The sequence below is a fragment of the Podarcis raffonei genome, chromosome 17 (assembly GCF_027172205.1).
Source record: "Podarcis raffonei isolate rPodRaf1 chromosome 17, rPodRaf1.pri, whole genome shotgun sequence".
Taxonomy (NCBI): Eukaryota; Metazoa; Chordata; class Lepidosauria; order Squamata; family Lacertidae; genus Podarcis; species Podarcis raffonei.
The window spans coordinates 34144416-34158195 of record NC_070618.1 but is presented as its reverse complement, the minus strand read 5'-3'; the positions used below and the strand labels follow the sequence as shown (position 1 = coordinate 34158195).

The 13780-nt window shown below is 47.6% G+C and overlaps 1 protein-coding gene across 3 annotated transcripts; it reads left to right on the top strand.

The window, feature by feature from the left end:
• The first annotated feature begins 6189 nt into the window (after positions 1 to 6189).
• CLPP (caseinolytic mitochondrial matrix peptidase proteolytic subunit) lies at positions 6190 to 13594 on the top strand. 3 transcript variants are annotated; one of them, XM_053371033.1, is made up of 8 exons: positions 6229 to 6261; positions 6715 to 6765; positions 9546 to 9647; positions 10385 to 10456; positions 11000 to 11096; positions 11267 to 11454; positions 12053 to 12158; positions 13124 to 13594. In XM_053371033.1, exons 1-8 carry the CDS (start codon positions 6244 to 6246, stop codon positions 13291 to 13293), a joined length of 804 nt encoding a protein of 267 aa, XP_053227008.1. In that variant the 5' UTR covers positions 6229 to 6243; the 3' UTR covers positions 13294 to 13594. The 3 variants fall into 3 exon arrangements, with proteins under 3 accessions (XP_053227009.1, XP_053227008.1, XP_053227010.1); XM_053371034.1 differs by lacking the exon at positions 6715 to 6765 and having other exon boundaries at positions 6190 to 6261; XM_053371035.1 differs by lacking the exon at positions 10385 to 10456.
• The last annotated feature ends 186 nt before the right edge of the window (positions 13595 to 13780 follow it).

The following is a 13780-nucleotide window of genomic DNA, read 5'->3' as shown; positions in this document are numbered from 1 at the left end:
CAGCTATGTTACAATTAACACCTCCTTGGTCCTCTGTGAAATTAAATTCTCTCCCATTTTCCAAAAAGGAAATAGTTAAGGTCGGTGTACATACAGTATTAAGTTTCAGAAGTCAGCACAAGAGATGTAGTAACAAAATATAGCAGGCAGAAAAGAACCTTTGGCAATTTGTAATGCTGAGGTAGGGACGCGGGTGGCGCTGTGGGTTAAACCACAGAGCCTAAGGCTTGCCGATCAGAAGGTCAGCGGTTCGAATCCCCGTGACTGGGTGAGCGCTCTTTGCTCGGTCCCTGCTCCTGCCAACCTAGCAATTCGAAAGCACATCAAAGTGCAAGTAGATAAATAGGTGCCGCTCCTACGGGAAGGTAAACGGCATTTCCGTGCGCTGCTCTGGTTCGCCAGAAGCAGCTTAGTCATGCTGGCCACATGACCTGGAAGCTGTACGCCGGCTCCCTCGGCCAATAAAGCGAGATGAGTGCCGCAACCCCAGAGTCGGCCACGACTGGACCTAATGGTCAGGTGTCCTTTAATGCTGAGGTAAGGGAGTATTACAGATTCCTCAACCTGCAGTTGTGGCAGCTCAAGCTGTGAGAACAGGCGTTTTATAAGCACAAAAGAGTGTCCTTCTTTCATCTGTGAAATATCAGGAGGGGTATGCCCGCCGTAGCTAAAGTTTGGATCACCAAGTTCCATGCCCGAAGAGGAAACATACAAGAACAGAGAGAAGTTGTTGCAGTCTGAAGGAGCCTTTTTGTCATGGAGTTGCAAAAAGCAGATTGCACTACAATGTTACTTTCCCTTGTCCCAGATTTGCAGCCAAGCGGGGGCCAGTAACTTCACCGTCTTTCTGGCCTTGACTGGCAAGCATGTGAATTGGACGGGGAACGAGAACCACAACTGCACCCTGTGATGGGAGGGGGTGGGGCGTTTTGTAGGAACCTGGCACACTCAGGGACATTCTTCTCTGACTTTTCAGCAAATATAATCAGTCTTGAGACCCTTAGCGTGTGGAAAAACAAGGGGTTATATTCTGACAGGACTCACTTTCCCAGTTGCTTAGCAGGAGCAGCATTACACATTGCCTTTGGGCAAAGATCTGTTTCCAAAAACACGATTGTCGTCACCAGTGAAATATATTCGGAGTGTGGATTTTATGCTCTTTATTCAGCTCATAGTAGTGAAGAATGGGAGTTCCCCCAAAATATCTGCTTTATATACATTATTTACACAATGGGCCGCACGTGATTGGCTAATTCCAGGATTCTCCTGTAGGCCAATCAGGTTGCGGATTCACTTCCACCTGGAGCTGGATTGGGTGGCTCCTGAGGACCAATCATACTGCTGCATTCTGAATCCTATTGTTCTAGGACCAATCAGACTGCTGCATTTTGGATCCTATTGTTCTCAGTACATAACACCGATGAAAGGGGTATGGTAGCTTTTAGGGGAGAATCAGTGGACATAACCGATGGGTGCTTTATTTGCCCTGTGCCTACTTATTATCTTTTGCAAATATTCTGGTACCAGGGATTACCACATTTCGTTCCTTATTGGTTTGGATATGTTACGCTGAATGTTATTAAAATATTAGTTCTGTACTTGTGTGGTCTTCCACATCCAACACCCTCTTTTTAAAATTACTGTTTCCTCCGCAATAAGTTTACTTAATATTTGGATCCTGGCTGGAGAATTAGGAAATCCTGGGCTGCCCAGATGACAAGATCCCCCTCTCAGCTTCACTGATGTGGTCCAAAGGAAAACAGAGCAATACAGTGGTGCCTCAGTTTAAGAACAGTCTGGTTTAAGAACAGTTTGGATTACAAACTCCACAAAACCAGAAATAGTGTCTTGGTTTGAGAACTTTACCTTGGTCTAAGAACGGAATCAGAATGATGGAAGGGCACCGGCGGCGGGAGGCCTCATTAGGGAAAGCGTGCTTTGGTTTAAAAACGGTTTTGGTTTAAGAACAGACTTCTGGAACGGATTAAGTTCGTAAACCGAGGTACCACTGCATGTTTGGCACCAGCTGGGCTGCAGGTTGCCGGAAGGAGATCTACAAGGTGCCTTAGGGTCTCCACTCTGGTTTTGTGTTGGGTTTACTCCTTAGCCTTATCTTCTCCTGAAGATATCCTGCAAGGCAGTGGAGGTTTGGGTCAGAGTTTTCCTTCTCCTGGATGGACTACCTTCACAGGTTGAGGAGCCACATTTGACCCTCACTTCCTTCTTCAGCACGTGCAGAAACTGCCTTCTTGGTCATTGGACCAACTATTGGTCTCGTCTGCTCAATCCCATTGGGTACTCTCACCTGGTTTGCCAGCCAGTCAAAGCTGTTCCCGGGGTGTGATCGCTGTTGCATGCTGACAGATTCTAGGAGACACAGGTGAGAGCTGAGTGCAGGGTGTGGACCAAAGGTGGACAAACTACACCAGAAGAAGAACAATGTGTCCCCCACCAAATGGACTACAGCTAAAAGGTAAAGGACCCCTGGATGGTTAAGTCTAGTCAAAGGCGACTATGGGGTTGTGGCGCTCATCTTGCTTTCAGGCCGAGGGAGCCGGCGTTTGTCCACAGACAGCTTTCCGGGTCATGTGGCCAGCATGACTAAACTGCTTCTGGCACAACGGAACACCATGATAGAAACCAGAGCATACGGAAATGCCATCTACCTTCCCGCTGCAGCGGTACCTATTTATCTACTTGCGCTGGTGTGCTTTTCAACTGCTAGGTTGGCAGGAGCTGGCACAGAGGAACGGGAGCTCATTCGAACCACCGACCTTCCGACTGGCAAACCCAAGAGGCTCAGTGGTTTAGACCACAGTACCATCTGCATTCCTACCAAAGGGACTTCCTCTCCCCTAACACCCCATACACCTCAGTGGAAGGATTAAGGCAACAATATACTGAATATATACATACTGAAGGGCAAATTAGGATCGAGTGGCTGTTCCACTAAATCTCCCCTTCCAGTAATGAGAGTGTAAGATTGCTCTACCTGAAATTAGGGGAAACTGCAGCTTTCATTTTGCACGGTTTGTACTACCCCCATTCAGAAAAGGAGAGGGAGCCTGACACAGCCCTTTTTGAGCTCTATACCGCATACCTCCAACATTTTTCCGATGAAAATAGGGACGTCCTAGTCAATAATTATAATTATAATTATAATTATACCCCACCCATCTGACTGGGTTGTCCCAGCGACTCTGGGCAGCTTCCAGCATATATAAAAACATAATAAAATATTAAACATTAAAAAAACTTCCCTATGCAGGGCTGCCATCAGATGGAACAGGGGTTGCATAACTCCATACTATCCAACATTTCTCCCATGGAAATAGGAACTTCCTACCATACCCTCCAACACTTCTTCAATGGAAATAAAGGTAAAGGCAAAGGGACCCCTGACCATTAGGTCCAGTCGTGATCGACTCTGGGGTTGTGGCGCTCATCTCGCTTTATTTATACAGCTTCCGGGTCATGTGGCCAGTATGACTAAGCCGCTTCTGGAGAAACAGAGCAGCGCACAGAAACGCCGTTTACTTTCCCGCCAGAAAGTATCTACATGCACTTTGACGTGCTTTCGAACTGCTAGGTTGGCAGGAGCAGGGACCGAGCCACGGCAGCTCACCTCGTTGCGGGGATTCGAACCACCAACCTTCTGATAGGCAACCACCAAGTCCTAGGCTCCGTGGTTTAACCCACAGCGCCACCCGTGTCCCTCCCAATGGAAATAGTAAAGGTAAAGGTAAAGGTACCCCTGCCCGTACGGGCCAGTCGTGACCGACTCTAGGGTTGCGCGCTCATCTCGCTCAAGAGGCCAGGGGCCAGCGCTGTCCGCAGACACTTCTGGTTCACATGGCCAGCGTGACGAAGCTGCAACTGGCGAGCCAGCACCAGTGCTGCACACGGTTTACCCTCCCGCTATAAAGCGGTACCTATTTATCTACTTGCACTTAGGGGTGCTTTCGAACTGCTAGGTGGGCAGGAGCTGGGACCGAACGACGGGAACTCACCCCGCCGCGGGGATTCGAACCACTGACCTTACAATCAGCAAGTCCTAGGCACTGAGGTTTTACCCACAGCGCCACCCGCGTCCCCCCAATGGAAATAGGGACGTCCTAAAGAAAAGCGAGACATTCTGAGATCAAATCAGAAACCAGGACAGTTTCTGTAAATCTGGGGTTGTCCCTGGAAAATAGGGGCACTTGGAGGGTCTGACACCGGCATAACTTGTAAACTGCCCTGTGATCTTCAGATAGAGGGTGATGTATAAATTTAATAAATGCTAACAATAATATTAAATAATAACTTCCACCAACAGATCTTTCCCTTAGCTGACACAAGTAGATAGGCTGGGATAAGTTATTTACACGGACTTAAGGCCAGATCAGTGGGGTGGGGGAAAGGTACATTACAGCCTAATTTCTCCCAGCCAATGTATTTGGGGGGCTAGGATTGCACCCTAAATTAGTGATTTGCATAAAGGAAGAAAGAACCCTGCATGTATGAAGGTATTTCGGTGCACTGGCATGTACTACAATAGGGCTGATTTCTTTGTACGTCTACTGGGTGGAGACTGAATATTATGGAGGCAGCTCTCCCTGTGCTGTCGCTGGCAGGATATTTCTCTGGCATTCTTGCCACTGTGCGGACAGTAATGGAAATACAGGTCTTGGACATGGTAGAATGGATCTGAAAGCATCTATAATAAAGTCAGCAGGCTGGAGTGTACAATGGCAAAACAGGGGGATCCCAGGAGACTTACTCGTAACAGACACAGCTGACTTTGTGATGTAAGCTCATAACAGCGGAGGGTTCGATATTGTATCCTGCTGTATGATTGGATGCCTGTGAGACACTCAGCAGTAAACATTTATTTACATTGTTATCATTATAACTCGTTTATAGTCATGACAAAACTCAGGTTTTTTATATAAAAAAAAACCACCATGCAGAATATAATCTAAATCAATGCAGAAGCTACTACCACTACTCTTGCACAAGCTTTATTGATATAAATCTCAAAAATGTATTTTGCATAGTTAAGTTTTTACCTCTATCTTCAGTATATTTTATTTTATTGCTATGACTAGTGGCTGATGCAAATAAAGATTCTTCTGATCTGATCTTGCACAAACTTATCGTTTGTGCAAATTTTGCTGTCTCCAAAATATAAATGCTAGAAACTTGGTGGAGAAAGCGGAAATTGGAAGAATGACAGTGTGTGACAGACTTCCACCCCCACCTGGAAATGTAAGGTACCCCTTTGCTGTGAGGTTTTTTTACCTCTTTTCCTGTAGCTAAAGAGCAATGTCACCATCTGTAGACATTTAATGTGAGTGGCTAAAACAAGCTCAACAACTTTGGAGTCTTCCTTTAAAAAAATCTCAACAACTTTCGGGGTGTCCTGGTTTTTACTTTTTTAAATATGGCAACCCCTAAAGGCACACTGGCATTAGAGAAAATTTATATGCATGCCATGAGACGCCTCACTTGCTCCTTTTTGCAGATCCCATTGCTACTGAAGGCACAAGAACGGACTGCTGCCGATCTTAGCCGCCTCTGAACTTGCAGACCTGAAAACAATTCGGTTCTCCCCCGCAGTCGTCTGACAGATGCTGATTTTCCTCTTATTTTTCCTCTTATTTTTTTAAATCCCGTTTGCTTAAAAATGAATGAATGAATGAATGCAGGGCCGGATTGAAGTTTGATGAGGTCCAACTGTCCTTTGTCAACAACAATTTGTCGCTGTTTTTTGTGTTGAATATATGCTGTATGATATGGTAATTTATGGACCTAATATGTATCTAAAGCCATTTGCACATAACAAAATATGTATTTTTATCAAAGTAATTGTTGACAGGAAATACAATTAAGAAAAAGTATATTAATAGTGAAATTATTATTATTACATCCAGGGTTTTTTTCCTTTATTCCCCCCCCCAAAAAAAACCCCCCAAGCTATAGCTTGCTTAGCTTATACGTAAATCCGGCACTGAATGAATGACGCTCTTTAGAGCAGCTTAATACTAAAACCGCTTTTTAAAAACCCCAAACAAAACAAAAAGCACCGGTACCTAAATTTTAAACTACATTTCCCACGGTGCACTGCGGCGGCGTGGCAACCCCGGCACCTCGGCCATCATCACGTGATTCGCGTGCAGTATTCTTGTTCTCCCCCCCCCCCCCACTTTTTTAAAAAACCACGTGGGACGGTGGAAAGCAAGAAAGACCTTCCGGGGCAGCATGTTGCAAAGGATAGTGGTGAGGGGCAAGTGCACGTGGGTGGGGCTTGGAGGGTGGGTGCCTCAGGGACTGTGGGTGCAGTAGTGAGGAGGGGGGCGGTGGAAGGGGCAGCCCCCCCCACCCCGAGAACCACCCCTTGCATAGATTTCTCCTGCCTCAAGCGCCTCCTGGAGCTCCCACCCGCCGGTCTCCTCAAAGGCAAGGAAGCGATCCGAGCCTTGCACCCGCGGGCGGAGCGCCTCCTTTTCCACAGCTGCTCCTTAGCCTCCTCTGCAACCTCAGAGGCGGAATATGAAGGCGGTGGTGGCAGCCCCTTCCTCAGCCTTTTGCCCCCCTCTCCCTTAGTCGAAGCCCCCTTTAAACTGGAAGTGCCATTTGAAGCTGCTGCGGGGGACAGATGTTGAACAGAAATAAATAATAATAATAATAATAATAATAATAATAATAATAATAATAATATTTATACCACAGAGCCTAGGAGTTGCTGATCAGAAGGTTGGTGGTTCGAATCCCCGCGACGGGGTGAGCTCCCGTGACTCAGTCCCTGCTCCTGCCAACCTAGCAGTTCGAAAGCACGTCAAAGTGCAAGTAGATAAATAGGTACCGCTCCAGCAGGAAGCTAAACGGTGTTTCCGTGCACTGCTCTGGTTCGCCAGAAACGGCTTAGTCATGCTGGCCACATGACCCGGAAGCTGTACGCCGGCTCCCTCGGCCAGTAAAGCGAGATGAGCGCCGCAACCCCAGAATCGGTCACGACTGGACCTAATGGTCAGGGGTGCCTTTACATTTACCTTTACCATTTGAAGCTGCTGCAGGGGACAGATGTTGAACAGACTTCATTTGAATAATAATAATAAAATTTATATCCCGCCCTCCCCAGCCAAAGCCGGGCTCAGAGCGGCTAACAACAGTAAAATAATACAGCATTCTAAAATCGATTCATTATAAAATCAGTTAGAATAGACTTTTCAGTTTCCCCCACGCTTCCACTTTTAATTCGTAGGCACGAGGTGGTTTACAAGCTGAAGCAGCAGCAAAATATACAACACCACACATAACAACCCATGCATTTTGTCCAATCCCGTTTTCCAGCCCATCTAAGCCAGGGATCCTCGCCGTCTCTTGTTGCTACAACCTCTGTCAAAGGATGTAGCAAGTGCGGGAAAGTACTTTTATTTTCTCCTGAATGTACCGCTCCTCAGTTTCATTGTGGTCACTCTGAGTTCTAGAGGTTTTTGGGGGGTGGGGTGGGGAGTGGGCCGGGGGCAAAGAATGTCCATTTTATTTGGAGCATCCATTCATGATTCTATAAACCTGTATTGTGTTGGTTTTCGGAGCCAGGAAGACTCAAATGCTTAGCATCTCCTTATAAGTAGCCCCGCAGGATCAGTGCCTGGTCTGTCTCTCTCCAAAGGCTCTTCTCCTTGCTTTGTGGAGCTGCCAGGGCAATGGGAGGAGAAGGGTCAAGCCCATAGCTGTCAAATTTTCCCTTTTCTTGCGAGGAATCCTATTCGGAATAAGGGAATTTCTCTTAAAAAAGGGGAAAGTTGACAGCTATGGTCAAGCCACATACCTGGCAACTGCTTAAAGCAAGCCACTTACGGTGTTTATTGGGGGGTGGCAAATACTTTTGGGGTGTGCAGCCTTAGAGGCATCCCTTGCAGAAGAAGGAGGAGGAGGTGGGTGGGAATGGCAGCTCTTAGGTCCTATGCAGGTTGTACACGGAGGTGATAGTTTCATCCTGGTACTGTGACATTGCTGTGGGCCCTGTAGCACATCATTGCTGGTGGCCACAGAGTGGGAGGGGAGACAACATTTCTTTGAGAACTGGTATAGCAGCTAAGAGGATGAGGTTTAAGGAGCTGGGTACGTTTAGCCTGGATAAGAGGAGACTGAGAGGAGATATGAAAGCCATCTTCAAATATCTAAAGGGCCGTCATGTGGAGCAAGCTTGTCATCTCCTGCTCTGGAGGGTGGGATTCGAACCAATGGCTTCAAGTTGCAAGAAAGTAGATTCCGAGTCAACATTAGGAATAGCTTTCTGACAGATAGAGAGCTGTTTTGACAGTGGAACGGACTCTCTCAGAGGGTGTGGTGGGCTCTTCTTCCTTGCAGGTTTTTAAGCAGAGGCTGGATGGCCATCTGTCATGCATGTTTTAGCAGTAGTAGTAATAATAATAATAATAATTTATTATTTATACCCTGCACATCTGGCTGGGTTTTCCCAGCCACTCTGGGCAGCTTCCAGCCGAATATTAAAAACAATAGTAAAGGTAAAGGGACCCCTGACCATTAGGTCCAGTCGTGACCGACTCTGGGGTTGCGGCGCTCATCCCGCTTTATTGGCCAAGGGAGCCGGCGTAGAGCTTCCAGGTCATGTGGCCAGCATGACTAAGCCGGTTCTGGGGAACCAGAGCAGAGCACGGAAACGCCGTTTACCTTCCCACCGGAGCGGTACCTATTTATCTACTTGCACTTGGACGTGCTTTCGAACTGCTAGGTTGGCAGGAGCTGGGACTGAGCAATGGGAGCTCCCCCCATCGCAGGGAATCGAACCGCCGACCTTCTGATCGGCAAGCCCTAGGCTCTGTGGTTTAACCCATAGCACCACCCGTGTCCCTATTAAAAACAATACAGTGTTTAAAAACAATACAGCGTTTTGCTTTAGTTGAGATTCCTTGCATTGCAGGGGGTTGGACTAGAGCAGGCTTCCTCAAACTCGGCCCTCCAGATGTTTTTGGCCTACAACTCCCATGATCCCTAGCTAGCAGGACCAGTGGTCAGGGATGATGGGAATTGTAGTCTCAAAACATCTGGAGGGCCGAGGTTGAGGAAGCCTGGACTAGAGTTGGGGTCCCTTCCAACTCTGTGCTTCTTTGATTCTAATCACCAAACACAAAGTGTTGTCTTCGAAGACAAACACATGGGGATATATGCTAGCCTGCCATGCAAGTGCGACAGCTGGTTGCGCTGTGTGTCAAGTGTTTCAAATGCACAAAAATAGACTGATGGATAAGTGTTGCTGTTCTCTCATGAAAGTAGAATGCCACACCTTTCCTTGGGTTTCTTTGACCTGGCATCCCTGCTGAGACCTTCCTCTACACTCACAGGTGCTAAAAGCAGCATAGTCTCCTCCTTTTCCCTGTGAGCATGAGGGCGCATTGATGAATGTGGCAGTGAATTTGAAAGGGTGTTAATGAAAATGCTGCACCTTGAATGGAGGATTGCAGAGGAGCTGCAGGTGGTTATTGACAGGGGTGAGTGTCTGTCTGTTTGGTAACCGGCCTTCTCTCTGCCTGCAGCACCCCTTGCGGCTGGGAAGCCACGTCCTCTCTGTGGCTCGGAGCCTCCACCAGTCTCCCCGGAGTCACATCCCTCTCATTCCCATTGTAGTGGAGCAAACGGTAAGCACAGGGGAGGGGAGGGGAGGGAGGTACTCCTCTTTATCAATGTATTTTTGGGAAAGGGAGCAGACTAGGAATTGCAAAGTCTGAAATCACTTATAACAGGTGGTTGTGGCGGTAGCTGGCAGTTAGCGTCAGGCTCATAGCAGCAATTTGTTACGGGTTGTGCTACATAGCAGGCCCATCAATGCAAAAACTGCAGAGACCTAACTACAAGCAGGTTCCGTTTAATACTATGCAATTGCATTTGAAGGCTCTTAAGGAAATTTAAGAATATACAGGGCTTTGTATATTGTGCTAGTCTTTTTGCAATTGGAGGAGGTTTCCTTCTGATGGCACAGATTATTGCCTGTTCATCTTTTATTATATCTTCCTAAGGGTGGATGCTATTTAAATTTTAATTCTTTTTGGTAATGACTGCCAAAGTGTCAGGGATGGAGTTTGTGGAGACCAGAATCACGGTGCAGCCGTGTTTTAACTCCCCTAATTTATTTACGACTCTGCTTTCTGTCGATGCACGCCTTGGTTTTTATCAGCATGCAACTGTTCCAGTGGCCTTCAAAATGGCTTAACTTGGTTCTGCTCTTAGAACCATGCTAAAGAAAGCTTCCAGCAAGTTGTTTCCTTCATATGAGACTGGAGGTCCTTCCCTCTGAAATATGCTGGGACTTTCCTCCTCCACCAGCACCGAATCCCAGGCCTTGAGGGTACTTGTGCTGATCTTCTCTCTGTTTCAGGGTCGTGGCGAGCGAGCTTATGACATCTACTCCCGCCTTCTGAGAGAGCGCATTGTCTGTGTCATGGGCCCAGTAAGTACACAAACTCCTTCTGCAGCGAGGCAAATGGGTCCTCTGACACAGTGTGTCCATGTGTAATAATAATAATAATAATAATAATAATAATAATAATAATAATAATAATATTTATTATTTTCCCCTGTCCATCTGGCTGGGTTTCCCCAGCCACTCTGGGCGGCTCCCAACAGGACATTAAAAACATGCTAAAACATCAAACATTAAAAACTTCCTTAAACAGGGCTGCCTTCAGATGCCTTCTAAAATTCAGATAGTTGTTTATTTCCTTGGCATCTGAAGGGAGGGCGTTCCACAGGGTGGGCGCAACTACCGAGAAGGCCCTCTGCCTGGTTCCCTGGAACCTTACTTCTCACAGTGAGGGAACCACCAAAAGACCCTGAGAGGAGGACCTCAGTGTCCAGGCTGAATGATGGGGGTGGAGACATGCCTTCAGGTATACTTGACTTCAAGTATATATTGACTTGAGCAGGAGGTGGGCTTCCTGCAGCAAGGAGTTCTCTTGCTTCTCATCCACTGCCTTTCATTCCCCGTCTACAGATTGATGACAACGTTGCGAGCTTGGTTATTGCACAGCTACTTTTCCTGCAGTCAGAAAGCAACAAGAAGCCCATCCACATGTACATCAACAGCCCAGGTGAGAGGCAGCGAAAAGCACAGAGTGACATCAGAGCAGCTTCCCTACAGAATCTCCTCTCTCTCACCTCATCTTTAATGCCACTTTGGTGTTTAAAAAAAGAAATGGGTTAAGGAGGCATGCTGTGTCTAAATTTGGGGGCGCTAGTGACTTCTCTGTTCCCTCTGTAGGTGGTGCGGTAACATCTGGACTGGCTATCTACGACACCATGCAGTACATCCTGAACCCCATTTGCACATGGTGTGTGGGGCAGGCAGCTAGCATGGGCTCCCTGCTATTGGCTGCGGGCTCACCAGGCATGCGCCACTCTCTGCCCAACTCCCGCATAATGATCCACCAGCCGTCAGGTGGGGCACGGGTAAGTCAAACCCTGCTGCTGCTGCTTTCTCTTGCAGGGGCCACACCTCCTTCTCTAGCCAGCACCCTATCTTGATGCTTCCCTGGGCAAATTGCTCCCCGGGACGTGGGGCATGGGGTGCAGATCTTGTATCCACCCTCTGCCTAGGGGATGCAGGTGGCACTGTGGTCTAAACCACGGAGCCTCTAGGGCTTGTCGATCAGAAGGTCAGCGGTTCGAATCCCCGCGGTAGAGTGAGCTCCCATTGTTCTGTCCCAGCTTCAGCCAACCTAGCAGTTCGAAAGCATGCGAGTGCAAGTAGATAAATAGGTATCACTGCGGCAGGAAGGTAAATGGCATTTTCGTGCGCTCTATCACGGTGTCTCATTGCACCAGAAGCCGTTTAGTCATGCTGGCTACATGACCCAGAAAACTAACTGTGGACAAACGCCAGCTCCCTCAGCCTGAAAGCAAGATGAGCACCTTTGACTGAACTTAACCGTCCAGGGGTCCTTTACCTTTACCCATCCTCTGCATTCCCCAGTGCTCACTGGTGAGGGAATGACCTCAGCAGATGACAGGGTAACATTTTCCACTGACTCTGATTCCTGACTTCTAGGGTCAGGCTACAGACATTGCCATCCAGGCCGAGGAGATCCTCAAACTGAAGAAGCAGATCAATGCCCTCTATGCCAAGCACACCAAGCAATCCCTGGATGTGATTGGTAAGCATTGGAGCCAGAAGGTGGGGCAGGGAGACAAAACCTTGTGTGCCAGAGGAGATATCTAGCATTCGGACAAGGGAGAGGGAGGCCATATGCTTGTTCCAGCCTCCAGTTTGGATCTGTTCCTTCTTGGACACCACTGTGGTGAGATAAAGCTTTCTGAAGGCGCTTGAAGCCAAGCAAGTCTGAGTCTGGCCACCTGAGATCCACATGTATGTCAACTTGAGTTCCATGGAGGAATAAAGGCAGGGTATAAACCAGAGAAGGGGAACCTGTGACCCTTCAGAGATGTCAGCCTCAGCCAGTGTGATGATATGAGCTGTGGTCCAACATCCTCTGCAGGGCTGCAGATTCCTTTTGATGAAAAGGCGAACAAACAAATAAAACAAGAATTCCTTCCGTAATAACACAATTTCCTTTCAAATATATATATTTTTAATTAATTAATTAAGATTTTCTCATAAGACAGCTACATTACAACTACAGAAGATGCAACCTGAATTACTCTTAAAAGTAATTATTGGTCCTTAGCACGCACAGAGGACAGAAGCTCCTCCCAGCTCTCACCTGGGATCTTTTCTCTCTCCTCCCAGTCTTTCACCCTGGGAGACTGACATTTCTCTCTTTCTGTCTACCAGCTCCCTCCCTGGTCAGCCTTGAGAGGTGCTGTCAGATGATTAATTGGGCCGTGGTGGGGTCAGGGCTGGACTTGCGTTTGTGCATTGATTCTATTATTATGTAAACAAATAATCCTGGAAGGCTAAGTAAGGGTTGATGGGATCCTTGCAGTGTCTAGCCATGGATGCTTCAGGTGCAGAATGGCAGTGGAGAGGGAAGTTGGGATGGAGCAGGGAGACTCTGAAGGCCTCCTGAACTCAGTAGGACTTTCTCCCTGGTATGTGGGCTCACACTTTTTGGTGCTTTTCCACGTTTATGTTACCTTTACGTGTCCTTAACCCTCACAGAAGCTGCCATGGAGAGAGATCGTTACATGAGCCCAGTCGAAGCCCAGGAATTTGGCATCTTGGACAAGGTGCTTGTTCATCCTCCGCACGATGGGGAAGATGAGCCGGAACTGGTTCAAAAAGAGGCTCCTCCTGCCCCTGCTCCCACCTCTTCCTCAGCTGAACCCTGAGGGATCAACGACTTCCTCGGATGCTTGTCGTGTCAGGAATTATTTCTGCAGCACCAGCACTCTGAAGTGAGGACGGTGTTACCTCCCCAGGCTGGTTGGAGTCCTTGGAATTGTTTGGGGATGTCTCCCCTTAGCAGGCCTTCTCTTAGCGGAGGATCCCACATGTAGCTGGCCAGCTGTGTTTACAGGAGCTGGTCTCTTTGCCATTTTCTCCTCAGCTGATCCAGTTTCCTTCTCGCTCCTCCAGTTGCACCATTGTATAAGAGAGTGACGTTTTTAAATTAAACTTAGACCTCTGAGATGTGGGTGTTCTTTTTTTCCTTGGTTTTCTAACTGAAAGGCTATTGGCAGCAGATCTTGAGGTTCCCTCAACTTATGGGTCCGCTGTTTATATCAGTCCCATAGTCCATAGCATTGGCTTGTGGGAGATAATTTTGCTGGCTGTTGCAGAATTGTGGCCCGGACAGTTTGCCGAAACATTATCTCT